This window comes from Leptinotarsa decemlineata, unplaced genomic scaffold (genome assembly GCF_025532065.1).
Source record: "Leptinotarsa decemlineata unplaced genomic scaffold, Ldec_3_MD MMD2_tig00000035_RagTag_RagTag, whole genome shotgun sequence".
In the NCBI taxonomy this organism is placed as follows: Eukaryota; Metazoa; Arthropoda; class Insecta; order Coleoptera; family Chrysomelidae; genus Leptinotarsa; species Leptinotarsa decemlineata.
This window is the reverse complement of record NW_027412540.1, coordinates 13,605,050-13,623,699: the sequence shown is the minus strand read 5'-3', so window position 1 is coordinate 13,623,699 and position 18,650 is coordinate 13,605,050. Positions and strand designations below refer to the sequence as shown.

Genomic DNA, 18,650 nt, shown 5'->3' with positions numbered 1-18,650 from the left:
CGTATTTGCTCAAATATTCCTGGAGTCTCTCTGATTACCCTGCACGCATCGATGATGCAGTTTCTTAAGTCCTCTACATCGCGATCAGGAGTACGATAAACCCAATGCTGTAAATGGCCCCAAATAGAGGAATCGAGAGGATTGAGATCCGGGGATTGAGCGGGCCAGTTCTGTGGCCCTCCTCGACCTATCCACTGATTTGCATATATTTCGGTTAAATGCTGACGTGCTACTTGACTAAAATGGGCGGGAGCCCCATCATGCATAAAAAACATATCCCTTCTGACGCCCAAAGGAACTTCCTCCAGAACTTCTCTTAATGCTTTTCTGGATGCACTTCTCTTAAAAATACAACGTATGCCTCACCATTTAATCGAGGAGGTAGAAAATGATGCCCAATTAAATCATCCCCAATAACTCCGAGCCACACGTTAAGAGAAAACTGTTCTTGATAGTTAGTTTCGACAATAGCGTGAGGGTTTTATAATTATAAAAATTAATAATCTTGTCACGAGAAAAATTACATTCATCTGTGAATTCTATCTTCTTCAGAAAGGCACAATTTCTTCTAATCATTTCCAGCATCCAATTGCAAAATTCAAGACGGTTTGGAAAGTCTCGCGTTAACAGTGCCTGTACTCGTTGCAGATGATAAGGGTATAAGAGTTGTTCCTTTAAAATTCGAAATCCCGTCATATGATCAACAATTAGCTGGAAAGCAATCTTTCTAGTACTGGTAGTAGGTTGTTCTTCAATCAAATTAAGTACTGCTTCCTCAAGCTGTGGTGTTCGTACTTCTTGGCGGCGACCACAATCCTGCGTTCTTTTGTCGAATGAACCATATTCTCGTGATCGTTGATGAAGTCGAGCAAATATTCTATGTGAAGGATGCTGCCGTTGAGGATACATTTCAGCATATCTTCTAGAAGCTTCTAACCCATTCCCCTGCGTCAGACCGTAAACGTAATGCATATCAGCCATTTCCTCATTTGTGTATGCCATTTTAATAACAAGTGAATTATTAAAGTAACAAATTGAGGACAAAACAACACACAATTAGTATTAATTCAATTTCGAAAATTCACAAACTGACAGCGTTATACCAATTTAATCTTTCAAGTTTGTATTTCTACAATTTTTTGTAATAAATAGTTGGACAATCACTAATCAAAATATCAGTTTTTCCATGTTAAATAGTGAAAAATGTATTAACCATTTCCTAACCAAAAAATATACTCTTGGTTCTACTATGTAAGAAATTAACAAAAAATAAATAATAATTGCACAAGGAAACTTTCCCTCGGTTATCTTAAAGGCGCGATTTTGCTCCATCCTTTACATAAAAGAGGACGTATGCTTCTCCACTCACAAGCGACTTTGGTGAAATTGGTGACACGTGTGAATCGTTGTATTTGTGCCACGCGCTAGTATACGGGTGTCTGCAGTATGCTGTATAATGTCCTCTGTTAGTAGTCCCACTGTGATTTAAAAGTGCATATAGATTATAACAAGTAGCCACATTTTCTCCTGCAAAATTGTCCATATCCAATCCTTCTAGAGGAAATTCGATGACATCATTCAATTTGCCTCTACTTTCCGTTGGAGAGAATCTTTTTAAATGTATTACTAAAATATAGGGAAACTTGTGAATTGATAGGGACTTTATGCATTTTCTTCTTTCCTTGCATTTCGAACACGTCGTTTTTTCAATTCCATCCAAAGTTTCTTCTCTTGTAAAATAATCTAAGCATTGCCACAAACTCAATTGGTCGGTTCTTTGTGGTATGGAGAGAGACAAATCCAGAAAGGATCAAATGTTACTGAAGAGTATCCACAGTGTGTGCATTTCATCGTGGATTTCAATTGGCCAACGAAATTATCTACAATCTTAGAGTTATGCATCCTCAAATATGTGAGCCATGACTTTTGTGCATTTCCGCTGTCGCTCAATTTTTCGTCAATATCCGTTAAGATTGGTTTAGGTTTCTCATTAATTATATTAACCTCTTCATGTAATCCTTCTAAAAAATAACGGAGAAACTCCTGGGCGTCTTGATGGGAATTACCCATGAATCGAGGAGCAAAACTTTGAATCTGATTTTTTAAGGAGGCTGTATTTACTACTTTATCAAATGAATCTTCTGACCACAACTCTTTGATGACATCTGCAAACGATTTTATTAAAGCACCCTTCATACTAGAAATACTAGTATTGATATCTTTCATGAATTCATCCTTTTTCAAATATTCCAATAACCATCTCGTATTTGATAAACATTGAATTACGCTGTTCATGAAACAGGTGTTACCAATATTTTTTAAACCATTTAACCCAAAGGTTTTGACTGAAGAATTTATCACTAAACAATCCGAAATATCTTTGAAACCCATTTGAGAATTTTGCTGAGATAAAGTATTTTTTTCATTTGCTTTTATTTTAATTTCATAAAGTGGTTTCTTATTACCTCTCCTTTCTTTATAAAATTGGTTTTCAGGAAACAAGTAAATTTCATCTAGTTTTTTGGATTCAGGGAGAGTACCGAAAAACGAAGCTGCATGGCAATACTAATTTTCTGAATGAGAAAAGATGTGGCTCTTGATTCGTGGGTTTCATCGGTTACCAAACGTTCCAATAGCTATTGGGCGAAAAATATAATTATTTCCCAAATTCTGATATTTCCGTAGTTTGGAACTTTCTCCTAAAGAAGCAGCAGCACCGGCTTTCGCAGAAGTAGCAGGAAGATGGCAAGTTGCTAATGTATCTACACAAGTAAAGTCCCAAACAATAGATTTACCATTTTTCCATGGAATAAGTGTCATACCATCCGGCCGTTTTCCGTCGTCTCGACTTGTGCCTATGGGTTCTCAACACACAGTGGTGTACCAAGTCGAAATCCGATGGCAATCCAATTTAATTGTCACTATCGCTAATAGCAACCTACTAGATAGATTAGTTTCATATTTTCGTATTTATGACGATGTATCTCTGTAGTTGTTCGTAAAATAATTTTTTGCTACGAACTGGTTTATTTTGGACAAAAAACCCGAGAGACATTTTTTGTTAAGAATGAAACAGGCTATCGGAAATAAATTTTTAAATGGTAAACAAATAATAAGACAAAAAGTTACATTGGAAATTAATTTTAGGGGTTGCGTTTTCCACCCCTTACAACCATGGGAAACCAAATAAATTTCTGGCTAAGTGTCTTTGTGGTAGTACAAAACGTCAGGTTAATTTCGATATTGTAACTTTTTTAGTGTTTGTGAAACAAATTTTATGTACCCCCTTTAAGGGGCTGTATTTTAACAAGGGATGCTCCAATGAAATTTCTTTATATGGAAGATTCTATCTTTTTTTCGATGAGGAATTACCTTATTTAGTTACACCCTGTATTTAGGTAATTACTTGTCACCACCCAACACTCAGAGAGCAGAAGAAAATTCTATTTTTTTCTGTTCACTAAATTCAATATTTACTGATTAAATGAAATTAAAAATATATCACAACATATTCTACAAATATATTCGTGAATCAGCGGGGGAATTCTGCTACGAAGACGTTACTGAACCATGAATGAAAACAATAGAAATAACTTCAATAACCAACATTGGAAAAAACTAAAATGTTTGTATTATCTGGTAGTCAACTACATTATTTGTAAAAAATTAAATGCTCTAGTGTTTTTTTACAAATATCTCCCACGTGCAATACAATATTTAGATCCTTATAACTCAATGAATCTAATTTTCAGATTCGACGAACAGGAAGATGAGGTAGAACTGGATTCTGACACCAAAATTCAATGTGGGATGTGCTCCAAGGTCTTTCCCAACAAAAAGAAATTTGTGGAACACTCCATGAAATTAATGGGAGAACAGTATAGTTGCTGTAAATGTCACGCAAAGTTTAAAACTTGCATGCAGCTTTACCAACATTACGAAACTCACAAAACCATCAATAGCAATGAAATTGTTATGGGAGACAATGACGAGGAGATGACGTTGAATTTCACCGAGGACGACGAAGAAATTTTGGTTCAACCAAGCATTACTGAATCTAACGATTTGTTCTACATTCTGGACGATTCGTCTTATGTGAACGAGGTTGAAGTTGAAGTCGAAGAAGACCAGCCAACTGCTGGGGCACAGCCTAGACCTCGAAGAGAAACAGTTGAAATCGTGAACTTGGAACACGGCTATGTGGTTTCGAATGTAGGAGGGTTCGTTGATGAAGAAGTGGAAGATGGTGAAGGCAACATCTTGATTACTAGACGACTGGCGGATGCACGCAAGCCATCAACCAGTGAAACTATATTATCTTCCCCTAGGACTCGGAATCCGCAACCTAAGAAACGGCACGAAGTGCCAGATTTTTCAGCTACCAATTATCAGTACGTCAACGCTAATAATGACATCGAGGTTCCTCATTACAAGTGTCTGAGATGTGAACAATTGTTCATAAACAAGTTCGGTTTCTTTAGACATATCGAAAAGGGAAAATGCTATATTAATAATTGCGACGTTTGCACCGATACTTTTACCAAAAACACTGATTTCTACGATCACTACTTGGCGGAGCACACAGATCGGGCTATTTGCAATTTTTGCTTCAGAACTTTCATGTACGAGAAGAACGTCAAGGAGCATATGTTGAGACATTTGGACCAGTTCAGACATCGATGTGAGGATTGCAACAAAGGATTTTATACGGTCAGGGAGTATAGAAATCATTACAAAAACAGGCATATGGGCATCAGGCACAAGTGTGAAGTTTGCGGTAGGAGCTTTGCCGATGAATACTACTTCAAACGGCACATCGCTACTCACGCCAAAGCAGCGAGTAATAAAGCAGCGGCGTCCATTTACAAGATGACTAATTAATTAGTCTATACCACCAAACTTCAATACTGTTCCGTCTGAGAAAAAATACTGACCATCGGTACATTTGTATCAGAGTTATAGTTGTCATAGTTCGCAGTCTATCGCAGTAAATCGTCGGTATAATAACGAATTATCAAGGTTTGTACTTTTCTGTCTGTTACATCTAAAATATACTTTTTGTTTCTACTATTTCTGAAATACATTCAGTTGAGAATTTCCTTCACAAATATATTTTCAAGGAAAAGCTGTTAAAAATCATGTTTCGTCCTAATTTCCTAACAGTTGATGTCACGTGTCGGGAGATTGATTTATGAAACGAATGACTTTGGTATAACAAAAAATGATGTTTTGAAATCAATAAATTTCAAATCAATCCTTCTAAGTTATTTTGATAACTTGAATTGATAGACAACTTTGGAAAATTACATTTTCATTGAACTGTCTAAAAACTCCAAAATAAAAATTATCTTTACAAATGTAATTTTATGATTTGTGTCCTTATCATCATGCTCTTTATTTCGATTTTTAATAAATTCATGAAAATACGATTGTAAATTTTGTTTTTTTGAAAATAAATATTATTGTTAGAGTATCTCATTTTAACAGTCTGTGTTATTTTTTATCCTGAATCAAGTTACATTGTTTGTAGATATTATTTTGCCATCAAACTTTATATGAAGAATACTATCTATTATTTTATATTTACTAATGCAAACAATTGTACTATTCTGACAGGTATTATCCCAGTACCCTAAAGACATTAATATCAAATATTATGTATATTGCATACGTCAACTTCCATACCCCATATATAAAAAATAGCATTCAACTCTTGTATTATCAATAAGATTTTTCTTTTCAAATCTGACAAATTATATTTTGATTTGAAATTATATTGGTTGACAATGAAATTCCCTTAGATATTTTTCCGTATATTTTCGTTTTGCGTTCTCAAAGTTGTTGAAATTTTGCTTGCATCATTGTTGAGACATTTTCTAACTAAATAACAAACCATGGCTAATTACAAAATGCTTTTTGATTAATAAAAACAGAGTCTATCGCCTTACTAGATCACTTTGCGTACCGCACTGTAACGTCCACTTGACTGTCTCGATATGCTCGCAGCTAGCGTTTAAATATCGTAATCGAATGCCGTAGAAATTTCGCCGAAGTTTTGTCGAAGTCGGTAGCATTATTCTCGCTGCTTCTCGAGTGGCGGAGAATCATCGTACATTCGCGCGCTCTTAGCTACGTCACTATTGGTTTATGGCTACCAGTGGCGGCTGGCGTTATTTTCTTTCGGTCATGATTTACAACAGTTATTTAAACTTAATTACTGCGATGAATATTTGTAATATCTTGAGTCGCAAATACCGAGTGTTAACTTTGTCCGGAAATTGAAATTAATTTGTTCTTGATGCTCAAAATGATGCTGGTAAAAAACATAGAAATTTTCATTTCTCTTTTCATTATGAGTACTTGTGTTATTTGATAGATATTTCGTTCAATAAAAAAGTGATTGGTTCTCTTACACTCTTTTTATCCGAAAGTTTTTTCCCATTTAACTTATTTCATGATCATGAAATATTTTTAGCACCACCTGGTACATTTCAGCCCTATAAGAGTAAGAGAACGACCACGAGCACTTCCAAAGAAGAATTTAAGTGTCGCCTTCATTTACAAGCATGTTCCTTGATTTAAAGGATAACAAAGTTCCGAAATGATCAAAAACTTGTTTTAAAACTTAGTATGTGTAATGCACGAATTGTCAAAGTAAAAAATGCGTTTTTCTTATCACGCCCATGTGATAATTTTTTTACTAATCTAAATGGGAAATAACAAGACGTGTCATCAAGATCAATGATTTTTTCGCTAATTACGGGACAAATTTGAAAAAAATATCTTTGCGAAAAAAAATGTTGGTGTGTAAGTGCTTACGTATATAAAATAATTATCATAATGCCAATGGTTTGGTACTTCTGATTCAACTTTCAATTATTTTTTTTAATAGGATGCCACGTAGGTAGATACTCGTATTATGAATATACAATTTTATTTTTGAATGCGTAATACAAATTTATTTTGGGTTAATCCAATTAGTAAATCTGAATTACAAATGATATACTGAATACCCAATTTAGGGACTAAATTAGAATGGAAAATTTTCATTTATTTTCCGTTGGGATAATCTAGAGAAAACTTGAAAGTTTTTATTTCAAGACATCCCACTGGAGTACAAACAAAGTATTTATAGCTATTGTTAGGAATGCCTCACTGGCATTAAAACACGATATTAAAAACACTTATAACACCACCAACTTTATAACATTTATTAGTCTATTCAACAACAGTGTCAGTTTCAGACTGCCCCACTTAAACATATTTCAACACACAAAAAAATGTATCATCCTCTTATGTAAACCTATCAGGTGATATTCAGGCCTGTCCCATCCAGTACTCCCAACAAGATAATGTCCAGGGCTGTACGGAGCTCTGATCCTAACGCACTCCCTAACACTATTTTTGATATTTTCATTGGAAAATATTTTTGCAAGTGATTATTTTATTTACTTATTGTTTGTTATTTTGAAAATATGTTCCCATAGTTGTTAGTTTTTTCTTTATGACATCAAACAAAAGGTTCGTGTTTTCAAATTTGTAGTGTGTACAAAGATTGATGAAAACACCATGTGAAAACACAAACACCAACAAGTTCTATATATGATTTATTTATTTATAATATTCATTTTCAATTTGAAAACGATGTTTTTCATATTCTGTATTGAAACAGGTCACCGAAATTAAATACCTTCATTATATCTAGTGTTCTATATATTTTTCGTTCAATTCATTGTTCATGAAATTAATCTTAAATTTTTTTCTAGGAGATTCCAACATTCTATTAAACTTCTAACAACACTAACGACTGACAAACACAAGGAACTACTAGCGAAATTCAATATAAAAGAATGTTCTATCGAAATAGAGAGAATGAATTTCCAAAAAAATTTCATGGCTAGAAATGAAGTTGAATCGAAGAAGAAAGTGATTCCCAAAAGGACTTTCACATGTTACATTTGTTGGCGAAAATTCGATTATTTTCATGAATTGAACATTCATAAATTGATTCACGTCCAAGAAAAAAAGAAAAGGGGGACATTATCGAACAAGAAAGAGCAGCCCAATAAGAACGATACAAGAAAGCAAGCAATGCATAATTCTACGTCAGAGCCCGCACCTTACCGATGCGAGAATTGCGATGTCGACTTCCAAACAATCAACGATGTTAAATCACACCGCAAAAATAATTGCAGATTCAACTGCAGCGTCTGCAATCGTGTGTATAACACTGTTCATGGGTTTACGGTTCACATTCTACAGCACAAAATAAACTCTACGAAACCAAAATCAAACAAACAATATGATTGCCCCGACTGTTCAGCTTCTTTTATAGACATAGTACAACTGAGAAGTCACAGTCTCATATCTCACAAGATTATGCCCAAAAAGGAAAATACAAATATCGAAGACGAAGATGGAGAAGATAATTTTTCATGTGAGCAATGTTTCGATATATTCATGACAAAAACTGAACTAGATGAACACATGGAGTTTCATAAACAACTGGAGACGATTTCTGTTGAAGACGGTGACTTTATTGAAACAGTAACACGAAACACTAACTCTGGAGGTGTTACCAGTGAATCTGGTACTAGTGCGGAGGAACAAACTTCAAATAATAATGAATGTATTCTTGATAAAGAGAGCTGTACTTTGAGTGAGAACATCGTTACCAAGACTGAATTAGAAAGTCTGAATACATCTATAATAATTCCAAAAGAGGAGAATATCAGTGACGAACTGGAAGATGTTGCTGTTCAGAACGACACTGCGTTTTCTGTCAATAGTTCAGCGTCAAACTTCACCCAAGTCAAGAAAAAAACATACACTGTTGTAAAGCCGAACAAATTCGTTCCATACACTCACTATAAATGCAAGAAATGCCAAAGAACTTACATGTTTTTGAGTTCCTTAGAAGACCACTATGAAAAAAGTTGTACGATGATTGAACATTGCAAAGTGTGTGGTTCTAAATTCGAAAAAAATTTAAAATATCTTCTTCATGTGAAAACTCACGTTGATTTTAATGTCTGCAAATATTGCTTTGAAACGGTGTCTGACAGACAGAAACTGGACACTCATATTTTAGGACATTTGAAACATTTAGACAATCTTTGTAAAATTTGTTTGAGAGCTTTTTCCACTCCTGATCAGTTTAGAATTCACCTACAAACACATTTGGATGCTTAACGGGAATGTTATGAGTTTGTTTTTTTCAGTTGTATCACCGACATAAGTCACATCACGTTGATATTTTATATTTACATTGTTTATTATACGTTGAATAAAGGATCTGTATTTTTAAGGATGAAGACATTTTATTGGATCCATATACTTTATCAAAAGTAATACCCTAAGCTAAGACCTCAAAATGTTATCGATGAATTTCCATGTTATTAGAAATACAGTTTGATGTTGAAAAAAATGAACATTTATCTAACAAAATTCTTAGGTCAATTGATATTATTTTCTGAAATATTCTCAGCTGAATGCATTGATATACGAATAAAATATGAATTCTCAAATCAAATCATGTTATTACCTGAATAACGAGAAATTCCAACAGAAAGATTTGTTTGGTAGTTTGAAAGACACAGCCCTTCGAATATATGAACTAAAGTGCTAAATTCTTATTTTTCAACAATAGAATTTCATGCTTTGACATGAGACCGCAGAACCAGCACCCAGTTCACCCGACTTGGTATTTGACGCGGTTGGATGCATTAACTGTACGTTGCGTAATATTTTTGAATTGCTACTATTCAGAAAAATGTTTCGATTCGAATTGAAAATGTCTCATTATACCAATGAGTTTAAATTAGGATATTGAAATTTGTGGATATCATAAATGAATTATTGGTCTTCTAGGTGGAGTTTGAGTAGAATTGTTGCCTTATTTTTGTGAGGTTTCGTGAATTAGTAAACTGCGGAAATTCATTTTCCATTTTGTTCTCTTGTATCTGTTCATTGTATTGATAAGTTTTATTTGATTTGCATAGTAATTTCAGTTTTCTTAGTAGAGTTAGGGTTTAGGTATACGTCATTATCACAATCACTGTGAGATATTCTCAGCTGTATGCATCGACATAAGAATAAAATATTCAAATTGAATAAATTTTATTACTAAATGACATGTTACCTTCATGGCTGTCAGTTTTATCGCTGCCCGGAAGGAGCGTGTTGTAGCTGAAAAACTTTATTTTGGTGACCTAGCCTCAATGTTTTCGCTTCGAAGGAAATAATCATTGATGAAATACAGTTTGATCTCACAATTCGGCACTCCAATAGACTGATACGTCCAATATCCGGCACTCTCCGCCCGCCTTTGCGCACCCTCGCCGCGTCGTCGTCTAGCAATCTAACCTCAAAATTTATCACGTGCACTTGCATATATATCTACCTGTTGTTTTGAAGTGAGAATGATGTGTAGTTGAAAATGTCAAGTTAACGGAAACACAGAACACTATATATTTAATTTTTTGTGATTTCTTCAGCAATCCGAACACTCCAATAATCCGGCACACTCTGGTTTTTAATAGTGCCGGATTAATGAGATTCCACTGTGAATGTAATCATTATATAAACCGTTTATCGAACAAACTGATTATGAATTTCAAACATCCTTCGGTAACAGTCCCTTATCTCTATAAAGCGTGTCGCCCACTTGTCCGGCGTCAGCCTTAGGAAAGGATTCCATCTCTCCGATCCTGTCCGGCAAATAACGGTACGTGCTGAGACGGACTGGCTAAGTCAGCGCGTCGCTGGTCAGTGCTAGCCAGCATCAACTTGTCCAAACGTGCCTGGGAAGTTTCTATTTCTCTGTTTTGCTATTCCATCAGTTGACAGCACAGTGTCATTCGGTTCCTATGAAAATGCACGAGGGAAAATTGAGTTGATGGTTAATGAGATGGACCCACAACATTCATTTTTGTGACTAATTTCTTCTACATTCAATAATGTGGCCACTATAATGACAACTTCTTCATCAGAACTGCTAGTGATAGACATGTTTCTGTCACCAATCGATGTCAACTGGAGTCCCCTTAAAATCGAACAAACAGCACCTTCAGTATGCTGGTTGTAGCTGGACAAGTGGGCGATGCTACCACCCGTCGCCATCAGGCGACGGACAGCGATGTGCTGTGCCGGACAAGTGGGCGACAAGCTTGAGGCGTTTTGAACAAAGCCAGTAACATTTCCCCACAGTCTTGGAGTATATGAGGAAACTGAAGAAGAATATGATATAACTGAAATTGATTACCCAAAACATCTAGCTGAAAATCTTGCTTTTGTGAATTATCGAATTTGAAGATTAGAAAAGTGAATTTTAGTATTTGCTCAACGTGTCTACGCTTTTCACGAACAATTTTATGTCTCAATAATTTTAGTAGCTTTGGCTTTGATGATACCATGATAGCCGCTAGATGCTGAAGAACACTTTCACTCAGGCTAATTATTGCCTGAACAATGAGAAATGGTATGACATTTTAAAATATCTCTTGAATTATAGGTTATTTTAGGTTTCGTGAATTGAACACATACTAATCTTATTTATTTTCAGGATGAAAAATCGTGGATTTTCTAAGAAGATACTTGACAAAAACTGGACGCTACGTGAATGTAAAGTTATTTTAACTGATGTTAAATACGACAAATCTGTGACATGCTATGAAGGGCAGTATAGCGTTAACGATGAGCGCAAGAAGTTTCATACATGTTACATTTGCATGGCTAAATTTCTCAGCCTCTCTGATTTAGACATTCATAAGAATTTACACAGCTATAGTGATGCAGAGGATGACCTATTTGAAGAAGATTTCATCGTCAACTCCGAAAAAAGTGCTAACAAGGCTTCGTGGAATGCTACTTCCCCTGAAGAGAAAGTAAAGAATCTGGATGATTCATCAAAAGGTTCTAATATAGTGTTTAGTTCACCTAAACCGAAAGTAACATTACAAAATAATGAAGATAAAAATTCTATCACTCAAACTGATAAAGTCAAACCACCATTCAAATGTGTTGTGTGTGATGTATTTTTTGAAACTTCAGATGAAGCTAAGAAACATGTACCAAAGGCCCCTAAAGAGAAATGCAAATTTTCATGCCATTTGTGTAATCGAAAATTCAATACTCTGTATGCTTTTGTTGTCCACGTGATGCAGCATAAAACTAATGTAGTTAAAAACCAGTTGACTTCTAGATCAACATATGTCTGTACTATTTGCGAAAAACATTTCAACGACTGTTTTCAGTTGAAAAGACATGAAATAACAACTCACAAAAAGAAAACAATTAGTCAGATAACCCCACAACAAACAAGTTCTGAGGTCTTGGCCAATACAATTGCTTCACCCAAAAATCCGGAAACGACTATTGAGAGCAACGAACAAATTGAAACAGAATTCACTTGTGAACTATGTTATGATATATTTCCAACCAAAGAGGAACTCGATAGTCATACTGATTTTCACAGACAAATAGAAAGAATCTCGGAGCCAGTGATTCCAGATGATACAGAAGCAACTGTTGAAATTATTGAGGATTTTCGCGACAAACATGAAATTGTCACAACGATACAAAAAGCTAAGACAAATTCATACGCACCCAAAACGAATACTGTGGAATTAACATACGACAAATTTTCTTTGGCACCGAATCCTCCGTTATCTACATTACCAAAACAAAATTTAACCGCGAAAATAAAAGAAATGATCGCTCCCAAATCCTCAAAAACTGACGTCAAGCAAAAATCTTCAAAGACAATATTTTTACCAAATATTCAACCACCAAATAAAGCGAAACCTGGTCCAAAAGCAAAACCTCTACCGAAAGCGAAACCTGGACCAAAACCAAAACTTGGATCAAAACTGAAACCAAAACCTCAATTGAAGCTACAAAGAACAAGTCCTACGAGTTTCTCAGTGTCGTACACGGAGCCACAGATACCTTCTACTAGTCAGTCTATGTCCAGTGGCTTGCCTCCCTTACTCCCGAAACCTTTTTTGCAAACGAAGTCGAAGGCTGAAGACCAGGACGCCAAAGATAGTGGAAATGAGAAAAATGTTTCAAGTCCTCATACTACTGAAAGTTCTCGGATCGAACTTGAAACAACTCAGGTACAGAATCAATCTCTTTTCAATTCTACTCCTGAACTCTTAATGAGTGGTGTTTCGAATCCAGGTTTATCATATATCCTGAATCCCACTCCATCTGTTCCCGTATTCAACACAAGCCAATTTGGTTCAAGTACTGCAGTTTCTCTGTCAAACGATATATCTTCTATAACGGCTCCTACAACACAATACGCATATGTTGTTATACCCAACAGTATGTCTCCCAGTTCTAGGTCTATTTCAACGAGTGTTAACAGTATTATTCCCGCTGTAAAAGAAGCACTCCGAAACCAATTTTCCAGTAAACCTCCTGATCCTAACTCGGTTCAACCTATTGTGCAATCAAGTGATGAACTGACTGGTGGGATCACAATGCCTGTAATATATAACGTGATGAGCTTAAACGAATCCACGAAAGTTGGAACCATTGCCGAAAGTGGGACTAAATCTGCCACAAGCTTACCTCAGGCTGACACAGGTCTCTCATCAGTCGTAGCAGATAACACCGTCAGTTCTAAAATGTCTTCTGTTCGCTCTTCCATTATGGCACCAACCACACCAGGTGAAATCATTTGTCTAGATAGCGAAAGTGATACAGAAGACACTACCAATAAACCAGTCGAGTCCACTGCTCAGAATGACTCTGACGAGGGAGGGGATTTGGTGATCGATGATAGTGCAAATCAAAGTGGTGCTGAGTCTCCTGAAACTAAAAAGGATAGTCAAGCTCAGATTGGTGCTGATGACAATTCAAAGGACGCGGATGGAAATGATACAAAAAGAGGAAATGGAAAGGGAGGTAAACCGGTGAAAGAGAAGAGATGGACGTTTCCTGCTAAATGCGACACTTGTAACGCGAAGTTCCAGAGGTTCAGGTCAATGAGACTGCATAACGAAAGGAAGGTCTGCTGTCGAAATTGCGCATTCAAGTGTTGTCGAACCATGGAACTCAAAAACCATTATCTTACAGAACATAAAATATTCTACTGTTGGAGATGTAACTTTTTGACACAAATCCAGGAAGAGTTTATGGAACATCGAAAAAATCATACTTGTTTGAAATGTGGCGGTGTTTACGTTGAAATGAAAAATCACATTTGCAAAAAAGTGATGAAACAAAATCGAGAAAAACGGTCTGATTCGCCGATCACATTATCAGAATGAAATATAAGCATTAAATTACTTGTAATTTACCTTAATGTATTTTTATGTGGACGTCCTGATTTCATTATTTTTTTTGGAATGTGAAATGTGATAGAAGCTGGCTAGAGCGTCATTGAAATGAAAATATTATAGTTAATGTATATATAAATAATTACAGACCCTTTTTTAATTGTATTTTATGAGTGAAATTATATTCCCATTTGATTATTGTTCTGGTTCTATCAAAATGGAATAAAATTACAAAAGATGAAACGTGTTTTCAGTATTTTCTTATAGATTTCAGACAGCAGAATTATAACAACTGAAGAATAACTCCGGATTGAAACGCCGAATGCAGTATTATATTTTACTACCTTATCTCTTCAAATTTGTCATTGATTGTCTGTTCAAAGATACCTGGAGTATTCCTTATGACATCACAAGAGCCTTCAGATGACCCTATAAATAAAATTCTAGAGGCTTCATATCAAGACTGCGAGCTGGCCAATTTTGAAGTCCTGCATGTCCAATCCAGCGAATAGGGTAGGTGTTGTCGAGATGCTGACGAGCAAGAACACTAAAATGAGCTGGAGCCCTGTCGTGCATAAAACACATGTTGCATCTTATAAGTACCGGCACTTCTAACAAAATCTTGCTGGTAGGAAAAAATAGGCTAATTTAGGTAGTCACAAATCATTCCTACCCAAACGTTCAGTGAAAATTGTTGCTGATAATGACTTTCTTCAAAAACGCGGGGATTTTCGTCGGCCCATAAATGGTCATTGTGAAAGTTCATAATAGCATCTCATGAAAAATTTGCTTCTTCCGTAAATGAAATATTTGGTAAAAAATTATTATTGTGGCATCGTATCAATCAACCAACTGCAAAACATTAATCTTGGGTGAAAATCCCGAGTCAGTAGTGCTTGTATGTGATATGGGTGTAGGAGGTGCCTTTTTAGAACTCCATACGGTTTTTGGGCTGACTTCCAGCTGCAGTGCCATCTTCCTGGTACTATTTGAAGGATCTTCTTCTATCGCATCAAATATAGCTTCTTCTAGTTCAAGCATTGTTACAGTTTCTGGTCTTTCACCACCTGCATTTTCATCAAAACTCCCAGTTCCACATAATCTTGCATGTAGCGTTCTGAATGTTTTAGCACATGGAGTTACTCTGTTAAGATATCTGTTCTGGTGAATTGTCCGTGCTTCTTCCGCATTTCCATTTGCTAGCCCATAAATAAAGTGCATATCAGCCACTTCAGCGTTAGTAAAATTATTCATGATACAATCGCTGCTAATTGACAATTCTGACTTTCACTGATATGGTAACAGTATCACTGTTGGCTGGTCTACAAACCAGGTGTTCATGATATGCAAAGGAGCTTCAATTTTTGTCTTGAAAACGGAGCTAAATATGAAGAAAGCACAAGCGACGAAAACATTGTATTTTTAGTTGATCAATCTAAAGAAATTAAAAAAACTATAACAAATCAGTGGCGTAATTTTTTCCAATATTGTTGCCGGTGGTGCCTACTGAGACTCTACTGGACCTAATAATTTCAATTTAGTTAGGGCTAATTAAGCGCCTTTTGAGGATATTTATGATATTTTATAAACACCATATTTTTTTAACTTGTTCATGAGAACTTTTTTCTTAAAACGACCTAACGAATGACCCTTTGAAGTTTCGTACCGTAGTCAGGAAACACCTTGTAGTTTTACTTTTTAAAGCGTTTGACACGGTAATAGTACGATAATTTACTAAACAATATTTATCAATTGACTGTTTATCAATTGTGGAAATGGTAGAAATTGTTAAGAATTAGGAATAAATTTCAAGGTTCGATTTTGGTTTAAATAAAAACACAATGAATATTACTGGAGTTCTATCCCAACACCAAACCGTTATTTTAACACCTCAACATGTGATTCGATCACCAAGTGATCATCTTCAAGAGGAAGATTAAACAGTATAATCTTCCTCTTGAAGATGATCTCTTGGTGATTGAAACAAGTGTGAATAACGGTTTGGTGTTGAGATAGAATTCTAGTAAGCTGTATCTGTAGAGTAGGGAGGGTCAGTGTAGATCCACAGCACTTAGGTCACATGTGACCCATTGTACATCCTCCTGAGGAGTTATCTTCCTGGGTCATCGTCCATCCCGTCCTTTCCAGGAAGGTGGACAGGTCACTAGGAGACATCTCCTTTATATTGGCAGGTGTAGGCCAAAACTCGCCGAACACACACTCTCTTTGGCAACCTTGAGGTGTCTCACGTTGGCCTTCGCGGAGGTTTTGGAAGGTGCAGCGACATTACTGTCGTTGCGCGGCTTCTTCAATCTTTTTGGGGTTTCCTCCGTGTAGGTTGCACAAGTGAGGGATCTTTTCTGCAGGGGCAGCCGGTTCCTTGCCTTTATTCAAGGCGGAGCTCTTGGCGCCCGCCGCAGGAAGTGCCCTTGCTATTGGAGGTGAAGTGGGGTAGGAGGAGGGTGCACCTATATTTGCTGCCACTCCTGCCTCTGTCGCTCTCTTTCTCCTTTTGGCCTCGGCGCCGCAAATGCGCTTACGCCTTGGCCTTTGTATAACATCACGAGGTGATCCGCTATGTCCAGCCTCATTCCAAGCGGTAAATTGGGGTGGACATTTCTGTTCATTCCCAGCCACCGCCTTAGTTTGAGGTGAGCACTTCTGTCCAGACTCGGGATTGGTTATGTTTTTGTTGTTTTTATTTTTGTGTTTGTTTAATTCATGTGTGTTCCCACGAGTAGGAAGGGAAGAGTTAGTCACCTCTGGCAGAACACAGCATGGAAGGCTGATTACAATGAGGTTTCGCCCTGTTCCCCAAGGGGATCATTCGTAACCGCATATCAGCCTGCGGCCATTCAGCTGTCGTCACGATTCCTTACACCTAAGCTTGGATAGGCTGATCTACGGTGGCATGTCTCGCAAAGGCTTTTGGGGAGTTTTTAGCTCACCTCACCCTATTTATTTCAGTCAATGACCAGGAGTCCGGCGACCCCGTCCGTAAGGCCACATTGGCTTCCTGGACAGGGCCTCCGGTCCCCTGGCCGTTCCCCTATCCCCCACCTGGGGACGCGCCCGATAGATTGCCCAACCCACGGGTAGAATTCTAGTAATATTCATTTCTACACCAAAGGTTCCAAACAGTGCATTCACAAGTGAATAACACAATTTTCCGAACAGCTTGGTTTACCCTCATTTTTACTGTAACTGAAAAAAATATGGAAAATATGACCCCAGTAAATCAGATACGATATATACGAATCAGATATGTATATCATTAATTTTTATTGTTGTATTTATTTTATTTTTAATGTCATAAATTTTGCAAAATAACCGGACGTTCTGGAATTTATGAGAAAGTAAAATTTATTGAAATATCAATGAAAAAATATCTATTGAGGTATATATTTTCACGGATGGTGAAACATGTGTGTTGGTTTTTCCGAATGTTCAATCATTGCGAGTTCTTTGAACGTCGACGTTTCGCCATCAGCTCAGATGTATCAAGACTTCATTGTTACTGCTACCGTAGCCAGTTGTTTATCGTGAGTGGTTCGTTCTACTCATTTCAATTGTGGGATATTCAATTCTCACTTCATATCCTCTCACCTATGATAGAAATCCTTAATTCGCAGAAGTTTTGACTTTTCAGAGATGTCGTTCGTTACGTTAACGAAAAAAGAACTACCCCTCTGGATTCAAAATAAGCAGTGCTCAAAAACAATAAAAATGCAACACTTTTCCCAATGCGCGTTTCGCCTACTAGTTTGGCGTTTTTAGAAGACTGATAAAACAACGAAAAAAGAGAGGATAGAGGAAACGAGAAACCCTGCTAATTTTCCGAATGGAATCATATGGAAGTAAGGGTATTTTGTTCCGGTAGGAATGGCGAATATGTATATAACTCATGAATTAAGTATTTGTCTAACTGTATCAAATCAACTTTTCTAGCGTATGCTTTATAAAAATAATGAGAGAAAGGAATATTAAATGATGAAAATACCTGATATCAATTTCAACAAACTTTCGTGAGAACTCAAAGAGACAACTCTTTCTGTTACACTTGATGGGCCGAAAAGTCTCGAGACTTGCACATAGATGACGCTAGTTATATTTTGCATTCACCACTTTTTCAGTCAGTACTCGTACTAATTTTCAAAAAAGCTGTTGAAGTTTCATGATATTTTACTTATAAGTTGGTGAGTTATTGTGCTAAGGTGACACTACTTTTGTTATTTTCAAAACAATGGAGAAAAACCAATTTCTTGTTTCAATTTTACACTGCTTCTCGATGGGAAAACTACCTTTCTAGCGAAGCAATGGCTTGTTATAGTTAAAGTGTTATAAGGATTTCGCTCTATCGGA

General features: G+C 36.4%; 1 protein-coding gene across 14 annotated transcripts in view; it reads left to right on the top strand.

Moving 5' to 3' along the window:
- The window catches only part of LOC111510822 (uncharacterized), a 326,252-nt gene that overhangs the window by 91,024 nt on the left and 216,578 nt on the right, over positions 1-18,650 (top strand). Inside the window, exon 5 of one of the 14 annotated variants that reach the window (XM_023163765.2) lies at positions 11,564-14,531. The exons of 11 other annotated variants lie outside the window; for them this stretch is intronic. In XM_023163765.2, the coding sequence (XP_023019533.2) occupies positions 11,564-14,279 (2,716 nt within the window). In that variant the 3' untranslated portion in view covers positions 14,280-14,531. Of the gene's footprint in view, positions 1-3,752; positions 5,485-7,766; positions 9,311-11,563; positions 14,532-18,650 lie in introns of those variants that run through there. 2 more of the 14 variants (XM_074172250.1, XM_023163766.2) reach the window with 2 other exon arrangements.